General features: G+C 43.8%; 1 protein-coding gene across 1 annotated transcript in view; it reads left to right on the forward strand.

The window, feature by feature from the left end:
• Positions 1–27,804, forward strand: part of FMN2 (formin 2) — a 316,345-nt gene that overhangs the window by 132,982 nt on the left and 155,559 nt on the right. Inside the window, 1 exon segment of the mRNA XM_036277697.1 lies at positions 9,403–9,490. Coding sequence (XP_036133590.1) covers positions 9,403–9,490 — 88 coding nt within the window.

Genomic DNA, 27,804 nt, shown 5'->3' on the forward strand with positions numbered 1-27,804 from the left:
GGCTGCCATCAATAAATCAACAAACAAACAAGTGTTGTCAACGATGTAGAGAAAGGGGAACCTTCATGCACTGCTGGTGGGAATGCAGGCTGGTGCAGCCATTGTGAAAAACAGTATGGAGTTTCCTAAAAAATAAAAAATGGAACTGCCTTTTGACCCAGCAATTCCACTTCTGGGACTATATCCTAAGAATCCCAAAACACCAATTCGAAAAAGTATATTCACCCCTGTGTTTACAGCAGCATTGTTTACAGTAGACCAGTTCTGGGACCAGCTCAGATGCCCATCGGGAGATGAGTGAACCAAACAGCTGTGGCCCTGGCCAGGGGCCCGGGTGTTCAGAGTGTCGTTCTATACACCCAAAGGTTGCAGGTTTGATTCCTGGTCAGGGTGCATACCTAGGGTGCAGGTTTGATCCCGGCTTGGGGCACATATAGGAGGCAATCCATCAATGTTTCTCTCTTTTTCTCCCTTTCTCTCTCTAAAATCAATAAGAAACATATCCCTGGGTGAGGATTAAAAAAAAAAAAACTCATCTATTCACACAATGGAATACTACATGGCCATAAAAAGGAAGGAAACATTGTCTTTTGCAACAGCACGGTTGAACTGGAGATCATTATGCTAAGTGAAATAAGTCAGTCAGAAAAAGACAAATACCATATGATTTCACTTATATGTGGAATCTAATGAACAGAATAAAGTGACGAACAAAATAGAAATGGAGGCATGGATACATGGGACAGACTGACAGCTGTCAGAGGGGAGAGGGGAGGGGACTGGATGAAAGAAGGGATTAGACAAAGAACATATGTGCATAACCCATGGACACAGACAACAGTGTGGTGATGGCCAGAGGGAAGGGGGTGGGGCTGTGTGGAGACAGGCAAAGGGGCGGGGTGGTACTGGGGACATTTGTAATAGTGTCAACACTAAAAATAAAAAGAAGAAAGTAAAGGCTAAGGAATATGTATGAGGAGACAAAACGGACTGTTAAACAGTAAAAGCATTTAGCTAAGATTTATCGCTTGCCAGCATTAGGCCCCATTCAGAGCATCAGATCAAATGGGACAGTTTACAGAAGGAATCTGGTCTGTTCAGCAGGAAATTGTTTAGAAGACAATTTAATAGAGGAAGGGTTCTTTTAAAGGTGTGACAGTATGTCCACAAACTTTGTTGGTGCTGTGTCTGAGGGACCATATTATGATGGATTATTTACTTTCTACTATTTTTTTTTGTTTGTTTTTTACTTTGGAGAGAGAGGAAGGGAAAGGGAGATAGAGATAGAGACACTGATGAGAGAGAACATCGATTGGCCGCCTCCCGCATGCTCCCCCACAACCTGGGCATGTGCCCTGACCAGGAATCAAACCGGTGACCTCTTGGGTCCATGCTCAACCACTGAGCCACACTGGCTAGGCACTTTCTACTATTTTGGTGCTAAAATGGACTATTATGAAAAGATCAGGAGTGATTTCCTTAAATAGTAAAGCAAAATATGTTATTTTAATTTCTTAATAGCTTTCTTTAGGTTCATTTTCATAATCAGCAAGTAGTGTGAACCACATTGAATTAAGAAGAAAATTCAAGTCCAGTCTAAAAGGGAAGGATCTTGAACATGCAGTGTTTTACTTGTCTGGCAGACTGCCATATGGGGGAAGGAAGAACCTTTCTAAACTCCCTCAGAGACCCACCTCTGTTTCCGGCATCCATGTTATGTCATCCCCCAAGCACACTTCTGACGTGTTTTGCTTATGGTAATAAGGGATAAATTTGACATGTAATTTAAAAAGCTTTTTTTCTTTTTATTGGTTTTTAGAGAGAGAGGAATGGAGAGGGAGAAAGATATGGAAACATCAATGAGCAAGAACATTGACTGGCTGCCTCCTGCACGCCCCCCACTGGGGATCAGGCCCACAACCTGGGCATGTGCCCAGACCGGGAACCGAACTGGCCACCTCTTGGTGCATGAGTTGATGCTCAACCACTGAGCCACACCGGCTGGGCTGTAATTTTTTATTTTAATGACCTGGATGTGAGACCTGCTCAACAACCAAGGAAACTTTGACACAGATGCTATCTTTTTTTGTGCTTTTCTTGATTTTTTTTTCTTTTTTTTAGAGGGAGAAGGAGAGAGAAAGAGAGACATTGGCTGCCTCCTGCACGTCCCTGTACTGGGGATCAAGCCCGAAACACAGGCATGTGCCTTGACCAAGAATCAAACCGGCGACCTTTTGGTGCATGAGACAGTGCCCAAGCAACCAAGCCACACCAGCCAGGCCAGATGCCATCTTTATCTTCCTTTACTTTTGAACTTAAAAACCAAAAGGAATCCTAAGCTAAATGGGTTTAGTGATTTGTTTGAAGTTGTTAGCTCTTGTGATACCCAACAGAAATATAATGAAAGTCATAGAGATACTTTTTAAAATTTTAGTAGCTACGTAAAATGTATAAGGAAACAGCCGAAATTAATGTTAATATATTATATGTAATACAAATATTTAACACATTGACATTGGAACATATAATCAGTATTGAAAAAATCAGTGAGCTATTTCATGCGTTCTATAACAAAACCCACGTTTTAGCTCTGTGCGTATTTCCGGTGCCCGGGTGTGGACAGCTCAGGTTCTGAGAATTCTTTAGCACTGTCTTTTGTTCTTTGCTTGTTCTAATGTTGACACTAGTCTGTTGCTTACAGGTCTATATTAGGGAGTTCGTTAAGGATGTCTCCCTAATTTTAATTGTGGGAGTTACATTGGGCACTAATGCTACTGGGGTGTGTGTGAATTAGCATTACATTGTTTCACTTGTTGACTGTCGGGCAGTGACGATTGGAATGGGATCTCATCGTCTTTCCTTCCTTCCAAAGTATTTGGGTTTCAGTACTGACCTGAGGTTTCTTGATTATATTTAGAATCACTGGTGGGCAGAGGTGTGACGATCAAAGCTTTTCTGACGCTTCAAGTTTCCCCTCAGTGAGTTGGTGCGGGTTTCGGTGTTCACTTGTTGTATTCACTTGTTGTGATGGCTTTGAGGCTGTCACCTGAGGAATATGCTGTCCCACTAGATCTAGATGCTCCTCTGTAAAAAAAAAATACATTTTTAATTTTATTTCATGGCAGTGCTTGGGTTGTTCCTTGCTGTCATCATTGTCATGAATTAGTGAATATTTTAAAACGCATTAATATACATTTCTGAAGCAGTAAGTAATGAGTGTTTCTTTTACATTATTTTTTACCCTTTGGTTCTTTTTTCCCTATTATGTATTCAGAGGTTAGAAGGAGTAGTTTACTGAAGACCATCAAATCACTGCTTTTAGTTTGTTTTTCTTTAAGGGAAAAGCTGTTGAGTTTTTTCTGAATGTGCTGGTCATATCCCCCTGCTTCAGTTTTCTCACATTAATTATTATTTTCTGACGTATTTTAGAGGGATAATCTGAAAACAGCTTTTAAAAAGATGGCTTTAGCCCTGGCCAGTTTGGCTCAGTGTTTAGAGCATCGGCCCTCAAACCGAGGGTCTCGGGTTCGATTCCGGTCAAGGGCACGTGCCTCGGTCGCAGGTTTCCCAGCCCCGACCAGGGCTGTGCAGGGGGCAGCCCATCGATGTGTCTCTCTCAGTATCGATGCTTCTCTCTCTCTCTACCTCCCTCCCTTCCACTCTGTATAAATAAATAATCAATGGAAAAAGATTAAAAGAAAATTGCTTTAATATGGAATCTGAGGCCCCGCCGAGGAAGCCCTGGGCCAGGGCAGCGGAGCAGAATGGCCTGCCACCCGGGCCACTGGGGTCCTGCCTCACCCTGAACTCTGCTTCTGTCTGTGGTCCTCAAGCTGTAGGGTCAGGCGTGGGGGATTCTGAGTAGGTTCTGGGTTGAAGTGAGAGTTCTTTCTCACAGAGTGGAGGCTCGGAAGGCCAAGGTCAAGGTGCCAGCAAATACGTCTGGGGAGGCAGTCTTTTTGCTCGGTTCTCTTGTAGTCTGGAAGGGGTGAGGGGTCTCTTTGGGGCTGATCCCATTCATGAGGGTTCCACCCTTATGACCTGTTCCCCAACAAAGTTTCCACCTCCGAATGCACGGGCATGAGGTTTCAACACCCTCATTTTGGGTGACGCAGACTCGGTCTGTAGCCCCCGAAACTGTCCTTCGTGCCTGGAGACGTTCTTTGCCCGGTTCCTCCCAAACTGTCCCAGTGAAGGACAGTGTTTAACTCCCAGTCCATTATTTTCTGATACTTTTGAGAAATATATGCGAACTCCTAGAAACATGGAGATAGAAAACCGCAAAGGAGGGCGCATCGATCTAGACTCAGCAGGTAAGGCATTTCCGCATCGTCCGGCTGTACCAGTTCTAACACTGTGTACACATTCATCACTGAGTGCGCAGGACTTGGCATCAGCCCGTGATGCGCAGTGTGAGCAGGTGGCACTGCAGTAAGTCTCATGTCGACCACTCGATGAGGTGTGTGCTCCGGTTTACAGATCAGGACACAGGGTTAAAGCAATTAAGGACGATTCCCAAGGATATGCCAGTGCTGGGTCTCACCTACAAGGGTCTTTGTTAGAATTAGGGGAGGGCCCCTTCCCCTGGACTGGCGGCTTCCCGTCTTCACGCGGACACGTGGGGAGAACGCCCTGTAGGGAGAACTGCTTGGGGTGTGGCCTGTCCAGGTGGCCTGTACCCTCCCTGCCGACCATTGCTAGAGAAATACGGGAGTGGGCAGAGGAAAGAGGAAGAAAAGTGGAGACGAAGACTTGTCTCTTGGTCGTTTTGTTGTGTATTTTCACAGAATGGTAATTGAAGTTGAGAAAGAATGCAAAATTCAAGCTGGTGAATATCGCTAGTTTTCACTATTTCTAATGAAAGTTGTGCTCAACCTTAAGCTTTTGGAGTTTCCACTAATTTAATTAATGTGTGCTGTCCCTTTATCAGAAATTTCCATGTGCAGTCAGTCAGGTATGGGGGTTCAAGGCAAATAGGAAAGTAAGTTAATGATATACAAAAATGCATATGAATGTGTCCTCAAAATCCTGGCTGCTCCTATCATCAGCCTTTCTACTGTGAGCTCTCAGTACTGGTTTAGTTTATAAATTAAATGACAAAACAAAAAAATGTCTACAGTGGGAAAAGACCAAGAATACCTCCTTGATGCAGTAGTCTTTCAGAACAAAAATCAGTTAATATTAATTTTAAACATATTTCCACTTATGCAGCATAATTATATTAACTATATCAAGGTCCTGAAAGTTTTGACTGGGGTTATATGTATGATTTTATTCTCTTCCATGGCCTAATATTTCATCTGTCCAAAGCAGATGTCTGATTGGTCATGTAGGATGCCAGGGAAGATAATGAAAAATTGCAACCACTGGAAAAGGACTCTGAAATAATAAGGGTCTGAATTTCTTAGGAAATTACATGGGAGGAAGGAAAAATAATTATCTTATAGAATTAAACTCAGTAACGAAAAGTTGACAGGTATTTCATTTTTGAGAAAACATTTAAAATGCTTTCCTAAGAACAGCTCAAGTGTTCATCAATGGATGATTGGATGACAAAGCTGTGGTACATGTACACAACGGAATACTATGCAGCTGTTAAAAAGAAAGATCTCTTATCCTTCAAGACGGCATGGAGGGACCTGGAGAGTATTGTGCTAAGTGAAATAAGCCAGTCAGAGAAAGACAAGTATCACATGATCTCTTTTATTTGTGGAATATAATGAACAAAATAAGGTGATGAACAGAATAGACCCAGAGACATAGAAGTAGGGTTCAGACTGACAAACTTCAGAGGAGAGAGTGGAGGTAGGGAAGAGGTAAACCAAAGAACTTATGCATATAGGTATAACCAATGGACATAGACAACAGTGCGGGGGGTGGGGGCAGGAGGGAGGCGGGAACTGGAGGAGGGTGTCAATGGGGGAAAAAGAAGAAAATTTGTAAGAAAAAAATTAAAAACATAAACTACTTTCCTACGTATTTAACTTTTTATAGCTATTATTATTGCATAAATACACTGTTCACTAGGTTTATCCTAAGTGTCAAGTGCATTAACATGCTGAATATCCACTACAGGCTCTGAAGTTGATGCTGTTATTTATTTTCGATGAGAAAACTGAGGCTTTAGGATATCGGAGTAGCTGTTCCACCCCAGGCCTGGGAACCAGAATTTGCATTTAAAAAGGGTCCCAGATGACTCAAGTACATATTAGAGTTTGAGAAATACTGCTTTATTTTATGGAGTTCTTGTTCATAATCCCTCCGTGGTCCTGCCTCTCAGAGGACTCTACGATAAATATTTATTAAGAGTATTAGCTGAATCTGATGTAGATTTAAAAGAATACTTCTTTCCTGGTTATATGTTCTAGTTTTGTAGATTTCAAATTTGTTAATTCTGCCTTTTCTGTTTCTCAGCTGAGGGTTCTGAGATTATCTTGTAAGAGTCAACCCTTCTCTCCACTGCATCTGTGGTCACTGGATTCTAGGAATGTTCTAGTTCGATAGCTTTATGTTCTTGTTATGCTGTGTGTGTGTGTGTGTGTGTGTGTGTGTGTGTGTGTGTGTGTATTAAGGATAAATAAGGGCTGTTGTTCCTCCTGTTACTCTGGGGAAAGGTGGAGTCAATTCTTTTAGACATCTGTCCCCTCCTGTACATTTGCTCTCTGAAATGTATAGTTACTGCCCCTTCCTATATCCCTAGGCATTTAAATGTAAAATACCCTTTGTCATCAGTTTGTTAATTTGAATTATAAATCAAGTTTCAGGTATGAACTGTGAAGCAGTCTGTGTTGTTAAATGAAATATACTAAGTATATTGTTTTCCAAAAAACCAAACCAAAACAAAGCAGACTGACCCTCACACAGGAGCCATGTGTGTTTAAACAGCAAGGAAGTGAAATGCAGACACGGGCCCCTTTGGAGACAGTACTTGGAAATCCGTTTGGAAAACAGACCGCTAAAGATGAGACCTATCAGTGATTCTAGAATCACTCGGAAGACTTTTAAAAATGCAGATTGATGCTTTCTACATCCAGATGTTCGGAGCAGGAGGTCTGTGTTAGGGCTCAAGATTTTGCATTTTTAATACGTTCTCAGGTGATGCTGATGCAGGGACCATACTTTGGAAACCACTGGACTAGGTTTCGGAGACCAGTTGGAAACCGTTTGCATTGATTTATGTAAGATATTATATAGGAGCAAATGCTGGTAGTAGAGTTGAGGGGAGGGGAGGATGCCACAGATACAGAGGCGTTATAATGGGCAGGACTTGATAACAGACCAGAAATTGGATAGATTTAAGTGGGCAATTTAAGTGGCAATATCTTAGGGAAGTAGTACACTAGGGAGTTGAAGATGCGGTAGGAAGAAGACAGTTGTGCCCTGGCTGGTTTGGCTCAGCTTTTAGAGTGTTGTGGGTTTGATTCCCGGTCAAGGGCATGTACCTCAGTTGCAGGTTCGATCCCCGGCCCTGTCTGAGAGGCAACCAGTCTATGTGTCTTTCTCACATCGATGTCTCTCTTTCTCTCTCTCACACCCACTACCCCCCTCCCGTTCTAGCTAAAAATCAATGGAAAAATATCCTCGGGTGACATTAAAACAAAAACCAAAAAACAAATACAGTTGTAAGTGCAGGCATGTCTGTCTATAGAGGAAAATTGATAGAATTATAGGTCATAAAGTGATGAGAACAGAACTCTGGAATATGCCAATAAAAAAGGTCAGAGTCATTCCCTAAAAAGTCCTGAGAAGGACTGGCAGGAACCCTGGCTGTGATCAACATGTCAGCCCTGCAGGAAGGTCGAAGGACACCTGGGTTTAAACGTGCCCGTTGCGCCTGGGAACCTGAAGGTGACAGAACCTTAGGAAAAGCATCAGGAGCACAGATGGGACTCAGATTGCATTTATCTGAAGTTAGAAAGTGTTTTTAGGTTACCACGTACACCCTCCTTTTTTCTGATACTAAGTTTCTATTTTTTTTTTTTGTTACTTCTGAAGAAGATAACATTACTGATAGAAATAATTGGCATATGAATTGATTCATATTCAAGTTCTAAGCTATTCATTTCTAGCTAAAATTTAATCAAATGTTTAAAGAGCTAATTGAGAATCAAAGTTTGTATTCCTTGTTTTCTTGTGCGGAAGCATGGCCTGGGGGGTATTGTACCTGTCCCCCCAGCAGGAGGCTTTCGGGAGTGACCGGAGGTTTTGGTGGTTGGGCCTTCTGAAAGCGGTTTGTGTTATGTCCACCCGCACCCCTGCTAGGGAACCAAGAATGCTGTGATTGCTATTAGGAATCTTGTTTTACTCTGAATCTGTGTGGCAGCTGGGCACAATTATTTTATTACTTTCCTGATTGATCCAACAAAAAGAAAGACAAGGTCACACAGGTGACAGCTGTTAGGGAAAGGCTAACCGTAACCTTTCTCCCTCTCCTCCAGTGTCTTTCTAAGCTGATTTAGAACAGCATGCTGAGGGTAAATAAAGTTGCCCTTCACAAGACCGGGATGTGGGATGATCGTTTCATAAGCAGGGTTCATCAGCAGTGTGTCCGTTTCTGGAAAACGCAGTTGAAACCTGACTGTTTGATAACAGCATGCCCACCCGTGTTTTAGAACCTCATGTGGGGCCGCTCGACTCTCCAGCCAGGCGGACAGCCAGGTTGGAGACTGAGCCCACACAGCCCTTTGCATTTGATGCTCATATACCTGCATTAGTTAGAATGTGGGCCAAACACAGAATGAGAGGGCCTGCCAGTAAAATAGTGAGCTTTCGACAAGATCTGACTAAGCCCTGGCCAGTGTGGCTCGGTCAGTTGAGCATCATCCCATGAACCAAAAGGTCTCTGGTTTAATTCCAACGTTGGGGACATACCCAAGTGGCGGGTTCTGTCCCAATTGGGAATTGATCAATATTTTTCTTTCTCTCTCTCTAAAATCAATAAAAACATTTTTTTTTTTAAAAAGACCTGAATAAAAGCACATTTTCTATTTTGTGGCCAAACTGATCTAACAGATTCTCTGTGTGTGCACTTCATGTGTCCTTGTTGACCAGTTTCAAGGCTCCACATTAAAAAAGGGATACTTCAAATCTCAGGCTGCAAATGACCAAACGTGTAATTGTTATTTTACAGACAGACCCAGCTGACCTCCGAAACTATTAGAAAATTTACTTGTTGACAGATCAGACTCTTAAAAGACTGGTGAAGAGCATGCCATTGAGGGTGAAGGGAATACTGGGGGCAAATGATGGATTTTGAAGTTTTATGATATAAAACCGCAAAGCTCTTTCCAAACCAGTTTCGAATACTTTAAATAATGACTTCATTTAGGATTAAAAAGAACATGTTATTAAGCATATCATTGGAGTTCAAATTAACACTTCCCCCTTTTCTTTCTTGAGCAGGTTGTCAAGTTATTAAGCAACAAAAGATCACAAGCAGTTGGAATATTAATGTCTAGCCTTCACTTAGATATGAAAGACATACAACATGGTAAGTATAAAAATACAAATTCAGCTTTTGAGTATTAACATTTGGGCTGACAAGCATGATGCTTGGTGGTAAAACTATTTCAAACTTAGAGTTTCTGTGTGTATTGAGGTTAATATGTTTCCTATGCTTGCTACTGGAGAATTTACTATTAATGTGACTTTTCTGTTATTTCTATGTCTTGCTAAGAGCCTGATTTTCATGTGACATATTTAGTCTGCATTAATAAATATTTAAATTTCAATTCATTAGAAGTACTCGTCCCACTGTGCCCTTTAAGTAGATTATATCTGAGGTATTTACTTCTAGATGCCATGGTCAAAGAGTGACTGATGAGCAGTAGTGAGAGGTGGGACATTGGGGTATTTCTCAGCCATTGAAAGTACCTGGGGAAGATGGTCCACAGGAGAGAAACATACGTTGCAACTTGACATATGTTGGAGAAGCGAACATAAAGACAAGGAAGTAAATCTAACATTTTCTGATAGATCAGCTTCAACCAGTGTAAGAGTTACAAGGAAGCTTGGTTTGGTTGTTGTTGTTTTAAGAATGTGCTGATGATTAGAGATGTCGATTAGAAGACTGGTTGCCATATTCAGTGATGAAATCAAAACTGTTCAAGAGGCGGAACGCTCATGTGTCTCCGATGTCTTTAAAGTATTGCATGAGTGATGTGCACTCCTGGTCTTCCTGTTCCAAGATGCTGTGATATGCGTAAAGAATCACTAAAGCAGCTTATCATGTATAACCTTTCTTGGGTGGAGAACCAGTCTCTCTTCTTTCAATTATTTGGGATGACTTATAGTGTACACTGCTGGACTTTTCTACACGTAGACAGATTGAATTATTTTTTGTAATAACCTTCAAAGACAGTTTCAAAGTATTCTTGCCTACTTATATTATTGTTCGTGGTCAAGACACATGGAAACAGTAATATCATGACTGTTTGTGATTTCTTTTATGTTGTTGTTTAAATTTATGTCTTTAACCAGGCTAATACAGAATTATTTACATTTGGAATCAGGGTGACTTTTAACATTTTCTAAATGGCTTTAGTGTCAATATTATAATAATTGAATTCTACCCTACAATTGACAAGTATTTCTATGCCTTATCCTCTGATCACATTTGTCCTGTGAGATACTGCCCAAGGTGAACAGAGGAATTGGATTTATATTCAGAATGTCCCTTCAGCTGTCCAGAGCCTTCGGATAGATTTAAAGCAGATTGAATTATTCCATGGAATGCCAGTTTACCTATTAAAGAAATGTGGTTTCCAGTATAACACAGACCTTATAAATCATGAAAACATTTAACTAGCTTACCCCGTTATGAATGTGGATTCTATTTGTTAGGCTTAAAATATTGTGTGGAATAATTCATAAATAGCACAAGCTTGGTATGCCTTGTCAATTGATGAGTAACTCTTAATCACAATTTAAATTTTATGAAGCTGTTTTGATGGTGCGGAGACTTCCTCCCGTGGACGCACTGGGGGTGGTAGTCATAGGACAGGACGCCAAGCCTGGCGCCAAGAAGTACTCGGCGTTTCCAAAGCTGGCAGATGCAGCCCAGTTAAGTCATAGAATGAAATCTGAAAATAATGATATGGTCCTTTCCTTCAGTCAAGTATTCAGCCCGGGCTGAGTTAATAATGAGAACCTTATGAACAAAGGAGTCCGCCTAACATCTGTGTCTGTGGCGAAGCCAGCGAGAGTTCATTGAAAAATTTGCTAGCTTAACATGCCACGCTAGCAACAACATAGCATGGATGTCAGTAGTTTAAGGGTCACACTGAATTATGCATAAACTTTATCCTATTAGGGTATAAAGTGATTGCTTCGGTTTGAAATCCTGCGTGTGGTTTTCTAAAAAAAAAGTGGTTGCCTTCACAATCTGGAGGAGCAAGCAGGGTGATTTTCAGTGGAGAGTCTTGTTCTGCCTCAGCGTCTTGTCTGAGCCGAGATCTGCGTGGGTGTGAACCACCTGGGCCTCTAGACTGGAACTCGACTTCTAGCAGGGTGTGCCCATACTGGGAACCCCACTGACGCGTAAATGTCACCGATTCCGGATGGAGAAGCAGCCTCAGAATGTATCCAGACCGCCGGTTGCATCTCACAGAAGAACACATTTCCAGTGGTCAGCTTTCTTTGCCAAGGTCACCCAGCTCTTGAATGGAACGACCGAACCAGTACCCAGTCCTTTCGTTAACCTGTCCGGCTCGCGTTCAGCTCAGCTCCTCCACGGTTGTGCTGTTCCTGCTACCAGCGCTGGTACCTCTAAAACAAGGGCTATGGAGTATTGTTTAAAACAGCAACGACAACAAAGGGCAGGAATCGGTTTCTCTCTTTCTCTTTTTCCCCTTTAAAACTCTAGAAAAGCTTAGCATTGGTCTGAGTTTAGGTTTGTATTTTAAGTGCCCTGTTAGAGTTGTCAGTGGGAAGTTTGGGGTTGTAGTTGCCGATGGTCTAACTGTGGTCTTGCCACCATATCCACTGAGCACCATGTCACACTCAGACTCGAGGGCACACAGATGATTTCCCACAACAGCACATGGAGAGTCCTCAGTGTCTCATACAGCAAAAGGATGGGTTTACCGACGAAGTGTATTACTGCGGCAAATGTAAGCGAGGCAGCCCGGAAAATTGACTCTGTGTGAGTGTGTGAGAGTGTGTGTGAGTGTGTGCATGAGTGTGTCTGAATGTGTGAGTGTGTGAGTGTGTGCATGAGTGTGTGAGTGTGTGCACGAGTGTGTGAGTATGTGTGTGTATAAGTGTGTGAGTGTGTGTGAGTGTGTGTGCATGAGTGTGCGAAGTGTGTGCACGAGTGTGTGCGTATGTGTGTGTATAAGTGTGTGAGTGTGTGTGAGTGTGTGTGTTTCTGAGTGTGTGCACATGCATGCACACGCACTCAAAGATGACAGTGAAGTCCTGAGCTGCCCGAATGCAGTTGTGAATATGCCTGGTGCCTTGGGACTCAGCACGCAGGGATGACGATGTGCGGTGGGAAGGGGGAAGCTGGGGTGGGCCACTTCTGAACCCCCTGATGGTTTGGAATCGTTTCAAGTCTGGGATGCAGGTGCCTTTCCGAGAGGATTTGCCCTGGTTTGTGCTGGGGCTTGGGGCCCTGTGGGTTAGGATCTCCCTAATCAAGCTCAGGTGGTCCCTTCAGGCACTCACGGCTCACCCACTGATGAACTGGGTCCCCGAGTCCCAGCTTCTTGTCAGGGGGTCTAGAGTCTGTACTTTGGTTGTTCCTGAGCTGTAGTATTTGGCCTCTCATAAAGCTGCCAGTAGAAAGTTGGGATTTGTTGGGGGTGTTTCTGAGTTACTCATTTTCCTGCTTTCTCTGCCCTCGTGTTTAACATGGTCATTCCCGTCTTTTGAGCTCTTTGATGCCTTGGAGACATTTTACAAGTATATTTTTATCCAACATTTCAAACTGTCCTCAGTGGGAAGATGGGTTCAAATCAACTAGCTTATTAGAAATCGGCCTTACGAGAGTATCCTACAGCTTGTGTAGCTTAATTGCGTGAAAATAGGTTGAAATTGCTACATAACATTTTGTCCATATTTCAGGAGTCAGTACGGTAGTCACAACTCTCAGGTCCATTTTGGTAGATAACAACAGCGACGAAAGAATTTCAAGTCACATAAGGCCCAGCTTTGATCCCCACGACCTCACCGCGGTGTAGACTGTAACTTGCCATCCTGATGGGGACACTGGTCACAGTGGAAGGCGGTGCTGTCAGCAATACTGCCTGGGCCACCAGTGCAACAGCGAAATTCCACAGGTGCCCAGGAGAAGAGTAACCTACTCCCAAAGCAAACGGAAGTCGCTCTCCGATCTAATTCTCCCGCCAATGCAGCTACTTAGTAACAACTGTCTATTGGCAGCAGCGTGGAAACAGTTTGAAAAGCATGCTTGGTACACCCGAAGCCGCCTAGCTCTGTCTGTACAGGTACTCTCACGGTATCTTATGTGAAAGGTTTGCTCCAGACTGATGCAAACACATCCCAGAGGTCTGAATCTGTTTCCTTTACATTCTACACCAGCAACTCAGCCAGTGGCTTACCCCAGACCGCTAGGGACTGGCCTCAGGCAGCCTCCTAAATGTCCCAGCCGGAGTCCTCACCAGATGCTCTCGTACCCGGGGGAGGGGGTGGGGTGGCACATCTCTAAGAGATTTTAACTAATCCACATGTCTTGTATCCTCTTCATTTCACCAATGGATGCCCATTTCAGACTTTGTATGCTAGTTAGCAAAGCTTAGTCACTGATCTAGATGGGAATAGCTGAGGGGCTTCTGGGGCTGCCTCCGGGGTGCGGCCCTTCCTACCCAGCCTGGCCACGCCTCCCCGGGGGGGAGCCTTGTTATCACGACCACTGACTACGACTAGAATTACAGCTTTAACCGCTCATATACATGGTTAGATTCCCTCTCTATGTATATTTTAAAAGAGATTACAAACATTGTAACAAGGGTTACCTAATGTGTGCTCAATGATCCCACCCATGGAAATAACGTTCGCCATCCTTCCAGGATTGGCCGGCCCAGGGTATTAATGGCCTTGTTCCTCTGTTTCTTTGCCATTTTTCTGTCTAACGCCAACTGGTATTATGGGCCCATGGGCAATGGATGCTAAATTAGGTCCTTGTTGAAATTTCTAGCTGTTTAAGTCATGTGCCTGCAAATTAAGTGACAATTTTTATGTAAGCCCCTAGTATTCCATCAGAAATATGGTTGGCATGGTTAATAAAATTGTGGTTACTTTTATTCATCTCTAAGCCTAGTAATTGTTTTTAATCACTTTTTATTTAAAAAACGTGGCTATGGATAGCTTACAAGGACTCTACCGTGCTTTCGGATTCAAATCAGAAAGTCCAGGGAGTTTGTCCATTTGTCGCTCCTCATTGGAACCCGCTTCTGTCACTGTTCCCCCTGCAAGGGGCTCAGAGTGGAGAAGCCTTATCCCGACTGCTGCATAGGAGGAGTTACCGAAGGTTGCGGGTACTTAACAATTGGAGGATTGCTTTTGGCAAACTGGATACATATTTTGATATCTCTCCTAATACAATTTTTTATTAGCATCTAAAGAAATTGAATTACATATTGGCTTGAATTTGACTCCCCCGTGTTCCCCCCTGCCCCATTATTATTATTAATAGTGTGTAAAATGGTCCCGAAGAAGGGGGTTAATTTTCATCGCCGTAGAGAAAACTGAGGCTCACAGAGTAGGCCTGCCTGGGCTTCCCCTTAACAGGAGAGGGTGTGTGTGCGGAGCCTTTGAGCCAGGTCCAGTGCTCTGTGCAGTGTCAGCTTCTTCAGAATGAGGACCCGTGTCCCCAGTAAAATGAGAATATGCAAAAACAACTGGCCAAAGGGCATGATACTGCTGGCCACATGTTTTGTGTTTTTTTTGTTTGTTTGTTTGTTTGTTTTTTAGAGTTATTAAAACATTGGAATATAATATAAAATAGAAACTGACCAAAGTTCACCTATATTGCCTTAGGTGTCATTTACTACAAACCCCCAGTTTGCTTATTGACTCTGCTCCGTAGAGAAATGAAATGGATTTTGTTTTCAAATCTGTGGATTAAATGAGGAAGAATATCTTTTAAATTCTTAATTAAGGGAGTTGCTCTTCCTTGATTGAACCAAACACACACGAATTTTTCATAGACAAAGCAGTCTGGGCTAAGCCTGTACTGAAGCAGAATGTGATTACTGGTGAAAAGTCTGTGATGCGCGGAACATTGTGTGTCTCTTATCTAGGTCATCAAACATCACCCTCCTACAGTCCTTGGGGATGCTGGCTTCCATTTCGCACTCACTCTTTCTCCTTTTTAATTTTTCCTTCTTTATTGATTTTAGAGAAAGAGGAAGGAAGAGAGGTAGAAACATCGATGAGAGAGAACATCGATTGACCGCCTCCTGCATGCCCCGCACTGTGGATTTGGCCCACAACCTGGTCATGTGCTGTGACCAGGAATCGAACCGGCGACCTCTTGGTGCGTGGGTCCCCACTCAACCACTGAGCCACACCGGCCGGGCTGTACTCATACTTGAAGCATAGTTTTTCCTTCCCTGTGTTTCTCTATTATCTATGCTTCCCTGGGTTTTCCCTCTACTTTCACGTATGGTCCAGCAATGTTAATTAAGAGCATGAGTTCTGGCCCGGCCAGTGTGGCTCAGTGGTTGAGCATCGACCCATGCACCAAGAGGTCGCCAGTTTGATTTCCGGTCAGGGCACATGCCCAGGTTGTGGGCCTGAACCCCAGTGGGGGGCATGCAGGAGGCGGCCAGTTGATGTTCTCTCTCATCGATGTTTCTATCTCTCTCTCCTTCTTCCTTTCTCTTTCTCTAACATCAATAAAGAAAAAAGAGCATGAGTTCTGGGCTGTGCTGCTTGGATTTTTATGCACTAAATGTGTGTGTCCTCCTCCCAGATTCATATATTGAAGTCCTGAAGTCCAATGTGATGATCCTGAGAGACAGGGGCCTTTGGGAGATTATCAGGTTGGATGAGGTCATAAGGGTGGGGACCCATGATGGGCTTAGCATCCTTATAACAAGAGGCAAAAAGACCAGAGCTCTCTGCAGGCCAGGAAGAGAGCCTTTGCCAGTTTCAGCCTCCAGAGCTGGGAGAACAAAATTCCTGTTTTCTAATCCACCCAACCTGTGATACTTCATCATGGCAACCCAAACCCAAACAGATTTGAATCCAGCTCTGCCATTGGTTAGCTGAGTAAACTGGGCGGATTCCTTCATATCTCTCTTTCTCAGTTTCCTCAGTGAGAAGGGTTGTGCAGGGAATTATTTCCTGTGAACGGCCGTGCATGCACACAAATAAATGCACACGTCGTATTAAGTACTGAATCGATATCAGTTGTCCTCGCCTTCCTGCAGGCTTTGGGAAATGAGCTGCGTTTATAGGCTGAAGCTCCGAGCCTGGCCAACCAGCGAGGAGAGAGAACTTAAAGGTTTTCCTCCTCCGTCCCTGACTCTGACCAGGTGCCTCCACCACGTGGCCATGGAAAGAGCAGAAGGCAGGAGCTGTTCCTTCTGATGCAGTTTAAAGTGAGATGAGGGGAAATCTGGGAGTTTAAGTTCAAGGGGAACGTGTCTGGACAGATTTGGTTTCCTGGGCCTTCTGTCAGTGTTCCTGAAATGCTGAGTTCGTGCTGGGCTGTGTCCATTTCTGTTTTCTGCACGGTGATAAATAAGAGAATTATTTGTATTAGCAGCTCTTAGAAGTTGAGCCTGGCTGCATCTTTGGACTACGGTTTATCTACAAGGAGAGCCATTTGTTTTGGAAACTTGAAAGGCCGGGGTCTCCCATAACTGTGTGGTTTCTTAATCATTGTCTGCGTGCTGTGGGAGCCAGCCGCATTCCACATTCGTCACCGTGGGCTCTGGGTGGCATGCGACGGGGACGGTGAGCAGGAGCTTGGCTTTGCTGGCGAAATGAATCTTGGTGAGGGACGTGAGTACGATCCAGGTGGAGGCAGGGACAGATGCTTGTATGTATCGCTTTGATGTTGTTTGCCTTGCAGTTGATCTAGTTTCTAGCTATGAGTGTAAAGTGTAAGACATCTTCTTTAAAAGTCTGTACACATCCTTTCTGGAGCGTAGGGATGTTGAAGGAACTATAGTAACTGTTTCCGAGGTATTTTGCCTGCACATGGAATCGTTCTTTCAGCTATTGGGCTGCCACCGAACGTTTTTCTGTTGAAATTTTCTACCGAACAAGTTGTAGATGACAAACTTCAGGTCTTTTTCATAGAGTTGCTGGTTTTATTCTCGGAGAAACAAGCTTCTTTACTTGCCTATTAAGTACCGTAAGAAAGTTTATCTATCCCCAATCATTTGTTTATGTTTTGTAATACTCTCAAAAATCAGGATCAGTGCGGGCAATGTTGTTGTTTTTCCAAGTAGGTTTTCCAATGTCTGGTTTCTTTAGGAAACTCAAGTTCGCAAGGCCGGCCTAGAAATTGCTCCACACCTCCTCTTTCCCGTTATTTTAAGTGTGTTCTGCACATGGGGTATGGAATTTTAAGACCTGTTTATTATATTTATTGGGACACTAAAAATGTAAATACTGTTGGGAGGGTGAGTGAATGGTTGTCACTGAACTAACGTCACTTAGAAATTTGAGAAGAAAGTAGGCTCCGTTTAATTGACCCGCAACCTCTGCATCGCCGCAGCCTTGGAGCGAGCAGGGTGCACGCGGTGTAGGCACACTATCCTCACAACCTCCTTTCAGAAATCTAGTATCAGAGTGCGTTTTCTTTTAATTTAAAATATGAATTCAGCCCTGGCCGGGTAGCTTTGCTGGTTAGAGCATTATCCTGACTTGCTAAGGTTATGGGTTCGATCCCTAGTCAGGTCACATATAGGAATCCACCAATAGATGCATTAATAAGCAGAACAACAAACTGAGGTTTCTCTGTCTCTCTTCTCTGTCTGTCTGCCTCTCTCTCCTTTCTTCTCTCTCAAATCAATAAATAAAAAGATACAAATTAATTACTTAGAGCTTCTTATAAAAAGAAAGACCGTATAAATCATTTTGAGTCTCACATAGATTATTAAACTCAGCTTCTAGTTTTGTGATATGATTCCAAAGTTGGACTTTTTGATTATATTTTTATGGGAAGGAGAAATGTAATCCCTGAGGCTGTTCTAAAGCTGTGAGCTTGGGGTGTGGGTATTTTTTTCTGTATTGCACTATATTTTGTGTGTGTTTGTTTTGCTTTCCTTCCCAACCCCCACTTACGGTAGGTTCTGTGAGGCCTGGAGACCTGGCCCCCGCAGCTCAGTACAGGGCATCCCCCATCGTACTGTATCTGTTCTTTACAGTCATTGGGTGATTGTGAAAGGAACTGCCCAGGTCCACATGGGACATGCGCGGAGGGCGAGTCCAAGTTTAAATGTAGACACTTCGTGTGAGCATGTAATTGAGCACATCAGCTTTGACCTTTCCTCCACTGTCTGTCAAGGGTATGATTTTTGCAAAAATATTCCTTTGGCATGATCCTTGAAAGGAGTGGAAATTTGGACTTTTATTTTGGGGAAAAGGAAAGACCCTTTGATAGCTAGGATCATGTTTATATTTCAGAATTGATTTTTAAAATTTTATCTTATTTCTTTTTCTTTACTGATGTCAGAGACAGAGAGGAAGGGAGAGGGAGAGAGAGATAGAAACATCAATGAGAGAGAACATTGATTGGCCGCCTCCTGCATGCCCTCCACGGGGGATCGGGCCCACAACCTGGGCATGTGCCCTGACTGGGAGTCGAACTGGCGACCTCTTGGTGCCTGGGTCGACGCTCAACCTCCGAGCCACACCGGCCAGGCCAGAATTGATTTTTTCAAAGTTTTGTGTGAGATGTGCTGGAGATGAGGAGACGAGGAACAAACAATTGGCACCTTCCACTTCTCCCTCATGGAGCCACCTGTGGCCTAGTCCTGCCAGGGACACTCTAGAAATACAGTCCCAGCTGTTGCCCATAAGCCAGTGTGCGGAGACATGAGGTCAAACGTGGTACCTTGAGCGTGGCTGCAGTGAGGATATTTCATGCTGATGACTGCCCTGCATCGTCCTTCCCGGTGAAACCTGAATCCAGGACCCCAATTTCCTGGGTAGCACTTTGCAACCAAATATATCTGAATATGTAAGACTCATTAACACTTCCCATCAGATTATTTTACACACATGATTAAGAAATCAAATGGTACAGGAAAGCTTACAATGAGAAACCACGTTCCCAGCTCCCTGCACGGACTTTGTTATTTCTATGATACGCTGTGAAGCTGGGGTTCCCCACGGCCTGAGGTGCTGCAGATAACAGCAGCTTCGTCCCGAAACAGTGGCATTTAGGGGAGGGCTTCTCTCTCGTTGTTATGACGTCTTTATGAGTTACGTTGTGAGAGAATTTCTTAATTGAGCCCTACGTTTAAATCAATCATCTGCAAGCTTTCTTTTCATTCTAAGATTTTATGATTCTAAATTTACGGTGATACAAGTACTGATGATAATAATAATGATAATAACGACAAAAGCAGTAACAACCAACTCAGAGTTGTTACAGTAGGACCTGCAATAAGTCTATGAGGTAGTGATGTTGTTACCCCATCTTGGAGATGAAAAAACTGAGCAATAGAGTAGTTACAGTCAAGCAGCAAATGGGAGGGCTGTGATTTAAGCCCAGGTGGTTGGATACAGAGTCTGTACTCTAATTCCCGAGCGCTCTCGATGTTAGTGATTAATTCAGTGACTTAAGCTGGTGAAATGATGCATAATTTTTTTAAATATGTGGTTCATGACTATAAACCAGTCTACTGGTGAGTGATATACTTGCATTCGCAGCCCTGTCCTGCAGTGTTGGGCCATTTAGATAGGGTTCCCATTTATGCTGTGTGAGTTGGGGGGGGTGAGGGAGGGAGTCAAGATACGGAGAGAGAAAAAGACTCCTGTGGAAGAGGTCCCTCAGCGGATACTGGAGCATTTGCTTTAAAATCCCTTCTGTGACTCCCCCTCCCGTCTGCCATCAGTTCTGTGATCCAGGTGATGCTCAGATGTGCTTTGCTGGAGAGGAGGGTGTCTGTTCATGGCAAACTTCTGTACCAATGAGAGGGATAAGGAGGAGAACGAATTCAAAGACCATGATCACCTTAGTAACACATTTTCATGAGTGGTTGAGTGTATTCAAGTGACCCATTTTACTGTTGTAACCACTAGACTCTGTTCTTACCACAAAGAAAGAGGTCAGCATTGACATCAATATCGTAATTCATTCATTCCTCCTGTGTTCTTTCCTTCTGTTCTTTCCTCATTCCAATATTGAATCGTTTGCTCAGATTCTTACCGAGCACCTTCTCTGTGCCGCGCTCCATTCCTGGCACTATGGGACAGTAATGAAAACCAGACAAGACTTCCATGACCGTGTGGAGCTTACATTCTAGTAGGGGATGAAAAAAACAAGAAAGCCACATGTGTGGTATGTCAAATGGTGACAAGTGCCGTGGAGGAAATAAACAAAAGCAGGGCGTGGAAATTGGGGGCACGGAGTGAGAGGTGAGGGAGGAGTCACTAAGGGACTGACATCCGAAGGAGGAGAGAAGGGAAATCCTGGAGATATCTGAGGGAAGAGCGTGCTGGGGAGAAAGAACAGTCCTGTGCAAGGGCCCTGAGGTGACGACGTCCTGGCATATTAGAGCAAGTAGCCGAGTGTGTCTGGAGAGAGTGAGCAGGGGAGTGGAGTTTGAGCAGTGTTTGGATAAGTAGTGGGGTGTGTTCAGATCCTGGAGGACCTTGTTGCCTTTGCAAGGACTTCGCCTTTTACTCCGAGGAAGTTGGAATGCTCTTAGAGGGTTTAGGCAGAGAGTGCTTGGTCTGACTTATGTCCTCCTCTGAGAGCAGGAGGTCCGGAAGGAAGCTATCATAGTGATCCAGATTCAAGGCCATGTGGCTGGACCGGAGGGGTAGCATAGACAGGGAGAGACACAGTCAGATTCCATGTTTGAAGGTAGAGGCAACAGGATTTGGTGATGGATTCAATGTAGACTGTAAGGAAGAGAAAGGACTCTAGGATTTTGGGCCTGAGTTAGCAATGGAAGAATGTGGTTGTCATTTACTGCAGAAAGAGCAGATTTGAAAGGGGAGGATCAGGAAGTCCATTTGGGACATGTTACATTTGTGATACCTGTCAGACATCCGAGCACTGGTACGCGACCTTGGAAATACAAGTTCAGAGATGGAAAAGAGGTTCAGACTGGGGATGCAAAATGGGATTCACCAGTATCTTCCTGAGATTCAAGCTAAGGGAGTAAATGTACATGGAGCAGAGCAGGAACCGAAGTGTCGAACCCTGGAGTTCAGCCTTACGAGGTGGCAGAGAGGAGGACGAACCACCAGCAGCGGCAATGAGCAGTTGAGGTAGGGGGAATACCAAGAGAGTGTTTTGTCTCGAAACCGAGTGAAGAACGTTTATCAAGGAAAAAGCATCTCTGTCCAAGGGACCTTGACAAGAGCAGATGAGCACGGTGCAGGAGGCTTCGTTTGTTACGCGAGAAGGGGAGGAGAGCGATTTGGAGAATGTGCCAAGGTCTCTGTGCAGGAAATGAGTGCAGTAGCTGCTGGGGGAAACGGGGGTCAAGGAAGACTGCTCTTAAGTTGAGAGAGAGGACAACATGCATGTTTGCCACATGAGCGAGCCGGGAATGGAACGGGAATGGTAAGGGAACTACTTCAAGTGGAAGGGTTGGCCTTCGCTGGGCTCCACAAGAACCCTAGAGGGGGAAGAACATCCTATCCTGATGTAGTGAAGTCCACAGGACTAGAGGGAGGGCTTCGGGAAGTTTTCTTTTTTCTTTTTTTTTTTTTATCCTCACCCAAGGGCATTTTTTGTTCAGGTAGAGTGGGAGGGAGAGAAAGGAAGAGAGAGAGACAGAGAGACAGAGAGAGAGAGAGAGAGAAACATTGATGTGAAAGGGACACATCGAGTGGCTGCCACCCGCATGACCGACCAGGGCCGGGGACAAACTGCAACCAAGGTACATGCCCTTAGCGGGAACCGAACCTGGGTCTCTCGGGACCGCAGGCTGATGCTCTAACCGCTGAGCCAAACCGGCCAGGGCGGGAAATTTTATTTTAATTATGTCCATTTGCTCAGCGGTGTAAGCACAGGGTCATCAACTGAGAACTCAGAGGTTGAGGGAGGTGTTGGAGGTTGAGGAGAGAACAGAGGGTCTTTAGCAGAGAGGGAGAGTGACTAGCTAGGGAGTTACAGTCTGACCGAGGTTGGTGGCCATGAATCTAAGGGACGGTTTTATTTCTCGCAGCCATGTTGACCTGGGTGCCATGCCCAGGTGCTGGAGGGTAAAGGTGGTTTTAACAAGGGTTGAGACTTGCCACTGTAGTTTGCCACCTCAAGTTATGCATAAGGGAATTAAAAATATATACGTGGCACGGAGGGAATAAATAATGGTGCATGGTTATGAATGTGCTAAGACTTAGGGGCAGGAGGGGAGAGATAATATAGTGGGAGGGGCATCAGTGGATCATGTGGGCTGGTGAGACAGACAAGAGAAAACTTTGAACTCACCTTGGAAGTTATATAGAGGAAATTCTTATGCTTCAGGTAAAGCGGTCAGGTGAGATCACCAGGTAAACCTTTAGTGTCAGCTCTGCAGAAGGAAAACGAGCAATTAGCACTGTTGATGAGAGATGCAAGTGTTTTCTGATACATGTCAGTGTTTATGTTCCTCTACCGAACCTCCTTTCCCAGCTGCACACCCCTTGCTATCCTGGTCTTCAAGGCATAGGCCATACTGGACTACTGATTTCTCACAAACGTGAGTTCTTACAACACCCTCAGGATGACGTCCTACTTGAATCTACTGTGATCTGCGTAGACTATTCTAGGCGAGTTAGGAATTAGATCACGTGAAAGTGAAGCGCAAAGAGATGTCTTTATTTTATTTTCAAATAGAATATTTTGTTAACGTGGTAGTTGTCTTTGTGACATACACACTCAGAATGTGTATACACACTGCTGGGGGTGAGGTGGGGGAGGAGACTAAGTATGCCTAAGGGGGAAATGAAAAAATTAAAAAGCACTGTCTGTAGGTTTTTACTATTGTGGGCATCTGTGTCCACTTCACTTACAAAGCTATTGCTGAATCTCTCCGAGGAAGCAGTTTGAGGGGAAAACAAAACACTTAGGGATGAGAAAGCTGGCAGAACATGGAGTGCTGTGAATTTCGTCTTTGCGAAATATGGGGAGAAGTTTGTTAATGGGCAGAAAATAAAAGAAGGTGGTATGAAGTAGCCTTTTTCAGTCAATTTTTCTCACAGTACTATGTGGGGTCATCAAGAAAATGCTTAGTCTTTCTCTGGAACCACTTTTATAACTCTTTCTTTCCTTCTTATTTATTTGTTAATTTATTGGGGTGACATTGGTTAATAAAGTTATAAATTTCAAGTGTACAATTCTACAATACATCATCTGTATATTGCATTGTGTGTTTACCATGCAAAGTCAAACCTTCCGTCACCAGGTATTTGACCCCCTTTACCCTTTACTGGCCCCCATTCATTCCCCCTGGTAACCACCATACTGTTGTCTATGTCTATGAGTTTTTGTTTGTTTGTCTTGTTTGCTCATTGTTTTCAGTTTTATATCCCACATATGAGTGAAATCATATGGTTCTTGACTTTTTTTTTCCCCTCAACCAAAGACATTTTTCCATTTTTTGTTCAGATAGAGTGGGAGGGAGAGAGAGGAAGAGGGAGAGAGACAGAAACATCGATGTGAAAGGGACACATCGAGTGGCTGCCACCCGCACGACCAACCAGGGCCAGGGACAAACTGCAACCGAGGTACGTGCCCTTAGCGGGAACCGAACCCGGGTCTCTCTGGACTGCAGGCCGATGTTCCAACCGTTGAGCCAAACCAGGCAGGGCTGATTCTTGACTTTTTTTGTCCGACTTCTTTCACTTAGCATAATATTCGCAAGATGTATCCACATAACCTTTTCAATTGCAATGGTCTTACCCTCCAATAAAATGGACTTCTAGTCTCAATCATTAACTGTTTTATTCTGTGCCAAAAAAGAGTTCTGGAAGACAGCTTGAGTTTTTAAATGAAACTGTGTATTTATAGTATTTCCACTGAGCAGCTGGTCCTTTTTTTCTATGAAGAGGAACATAAACAGCAGCAGCTCTCTTAATTTGCTAATACTCATGTGAAAATAAATTTGAAATATTTATATCTATAGACAAAATGCTAGTTACTAGTAAACACAAACAAAATAGATAAAATACTACTAATAATTAGTAACTAGTAAATATAAACAGAAAATCTGCTTACCATTATAGTAGACTATTGGATAACACTGAGAATTTTTTCTACCAGCCATTTGGAAGGTAATAGAAATGGAATAATTTATGACATCAATGTTGATATTATTTCCTTTGGAAATAAATATATTTCTTTTAATTCTTGGAATTCTTTTATTTTAAAATCTTGTATAATCAATCTATTTTTAGATGTATTTGTTCCCACAGTTTTGGACTGCTGTATTTCAATATTATGTCTTTCTGCCTTTAAAAAAAATTTAATAGCCCGGCTGCTGTGGCTCAGTGGACTGAGCATTGTCCCATGGATGGAGAGGTCCTGGTTTGATTCCCAGTCAGGGCACATGCCCAGGTTGCGGCCACAATCCCCAGTAGGGGGCGTGCAGGAGGGAGGCAGCTGATGGATGCTATTCGTTCACATCAATGTTTCTATCTCTCTCTCCCTTCTTCTCTTTCTAAAAAATTCAATAAAAACATATTAACAATTTAATAAATGGAGGATAGCAATGTGTTTCATCAAGACTATGCCTTACTCAAGATTGCTTTGCAGTTTTGAAAACCTGTTTATGCTCTGGGTGAATAGAAGGCAGCCAGGGTCTCGTACCTTTGTCTGTCTTCGTTCTGTTGTGATATGTTGCTTTGGTTGGAATGTATGAAGGAAATCTGGCCTTTCCCGTAGTTGAATAGGAGAAGTATTTTAATGGGCTTTTCCGCTGGCGATGGGTATTATTCCTAATACTATGACAAATCTCAGCAAGTGCTCAGTTCCTAACGGTTAGTTGAAAGGCACGTCAGTAACCTTTCCATACTATATTATATTTTAAAAAATTGTGCCTCCCTTAACATGAAGTCCTGGACCTGCTAACTCAGTTAGTTGCCTATTTAACTGAGTTCAATCTTTTGAATCATTGAAATATTTGTGTGTGTGTGTGTGTTTAATTAGAATATTGGGTTTATTTAAATGAAACTGAACAGCCTTTGCTATGTTTTGAAACGGAAGTGTTTGAGTGGCTCTAAAATGCACACTTTGTATTTTCAAGATGAATTATTTATTTCTGAACCTAATTCACTCATGCATGGTCTTTTGAGCCCTAATTTCTATTCTAATACACGTTTGCTCACGCTTGTTGGTCAGTGCCCACTTTTTAGTTTCACTTACAACTTTGCACCCAGGCCTGGGGGCCCCGGGCCATCCCGCCGCAGACCGCTGTGCACCGGCCACCAAAGGCCAGTTGTCCTATCTCAGCTCCCTGCACCCCAAGCACCCCGAGCAGAAGGCCCGGGTGTCACACAGCAGTGACGTCAGTTATCTCGCATCTGTGATGCTCCTGAGTGGTAATTTCAGAATCCTTAGCGAAAGGCTTCAAGTGTTGAAATACGAGGTAGGCTGGGGAGTTCACTTGTAGTCTCAACCTTTAAAGGAATTACGGAAGACAGCTTGAGTTCTCCTTAGGGCAGCCTGGAGAGTCAATATGCTACCTCTCCTCCCTCCTCGGCTAGAAAGAGGGGAACGGGAAGGAGATGGGATATTCTCCGGGAAATCCAGTCGTAGGAAATTGCCGCTTCCCGAGCCACGAGCGCGATTTCAGATGAGACCACGCTTTTCAGTGCGTAGGCAAAGCTCTTAACCACCAGCAACCATTGCCCCTGCACAGATACATACATTCGGGTCGACTCTGTGCACCTCGAAAGAAAGGAACAAATGCCAAGAACTCTTTATGTGTGGGAACTGTGAAATTTGCAGGATGTGTTATTTGTTAATGGCCGGGTTTTCCCCGGGAGTATCTGTGGTCAGGAGCAGCTAAGGAAAAGGCAGCAGCAGTACTGATGGGAGGAGGTTTCTGCTCAGGAGAGGCGATAGGTGTGGGACTATGGAGAAAGTTCCTACCACTTAGTGCAGTTCTTTGGGTAGAATATTTAAGAAACACCAGTATTCATAGAGCATGCTCAGAGTGCACTGTGGTTTTTATCCGGTTCTGGGCACGGGGAGAGCTGAGACCGGGAACGTGTGTCGTACGATGGAACAGATGCGTCGTGGAAGCTCACGATGCCCGGGGTCGTTGGGAGTCCCGCCATGCTTCCTGTGACAGTTTTCTTTTTTCTTTTTTCTTTTTTTTAATCCTCATCCGAGGACATTTTTCCATTTTTTGTTCAGGTAGAGTGGGAGGGGGAGAGAGGAACAGAGAGAAAGAGAGAAACATCGATGTGAAAGGAACACATCGAGTAGCTGCCACCCGCACTACCAACCAGGGCCGGGGACAAACTGCAACCGAGGTACGTGCCCTTAGCGGGAACCGAACCCGGGTCTCTCAGGACCGCAGGCCGACGCTCTAACCGCTGAACCAAACCGGCCAGGGCCCTGTGACGGTTTTCTGAGCAGTGGTACCCATCCTCTGGTTTACCCCTTGTGCGTCTTGCCAGTGATAAAAGGGTGTCAGGAAGCTCTGACAATAAATACAGTTTTTAATGTAGAAACTGTAAGTTATGAGGAAGGTGAACGCATCTTGCTCACCTAGAGATGGGTGGTGCGTCGAAGCTGCAGGAGCGCTGGGGATCTAACGTAATGAAGGAGGAGGGTTTGGGGAGAAGCGAAATTGGCGGTCTCCTTTGGCAAGGCCGCCCGGAGCAGGGTGGTTGCTAAGCCCCAGACAGTGGGGTGTGAGGACAGGACAGTGGATGGAAGGAAAACTCCCCCACCAGCGGGCCTTCCATTCACCAGATAGCTCTCTGAGTTTAACTGGAGCTCAGAAAACATGAGCAGATGAGTTAGAATAAAGGCCATTCCATCTTATACTGGAAAAACTTCTATTTTATTTAGAAGCAACTTTGTATTCATTAAAATGGCATCAGAAAAATCCTAATATTTGAAGCTGCTCCCTGTGTTTACCTGACCCCCCATTCCTCTGGACAGTGGAACATTGAACTCATGTTTACATGCATATATCCATCGAAGAAAACAACCTTCAGCAGCTGTACAAACGACAATGTGTGACTGACCCACATAAACCAGCGCGTTGCGTTTTTGCCCATATGAACCACACGTTGAGTTAAGTAAACCATAAACTTATTCCAAGGAGATCATGATGATTATCATGGCTGTTCTTTCGATTTGTCAGGTTTTCAAGTATTTTGGAAAAGCAGTCATGGGGCACGTGGTGTTATCAGTCATCTCTGTACTACAGTGGAAGGAATTAACCGTAGCATGTCAAGGTTTGGTATGTAAGCGCCAATCTTAGTCACATATTACAAGTTCACAACTAAGTTTTCCTTTCTTTTGATGCCTTTTTCATTGTCAGTGACTAAATCTCTTGGTTCTTACCCCTACTTCAACGTGATTGGGGAGTGTAAATGCTAAGGTATAATATACTAAGGAAGTTATTTAAGTGCTTGTTTAGATGAAGTATTTGAAAAAGAATTAAAAAAACACAATTATAATCATTGTGTTTGTAAATTCAA

The sequence above is a fragment of the Molossus molossus genome, unplaced genomic scaffold (genome assembly GCF_014108415.1).
Source record: "Molossus molossus isolate mMolMol1 unplaced genomic scaffold, mMolMol1.p scaffold_m16_p_23, whole genome shotgun sequence".
Lineage (NCBI taxonomy): Eukaryota > Metazoa > Chordata > Mammalia > Chiroptera > Molossidae > Molossus > Molossus molossus.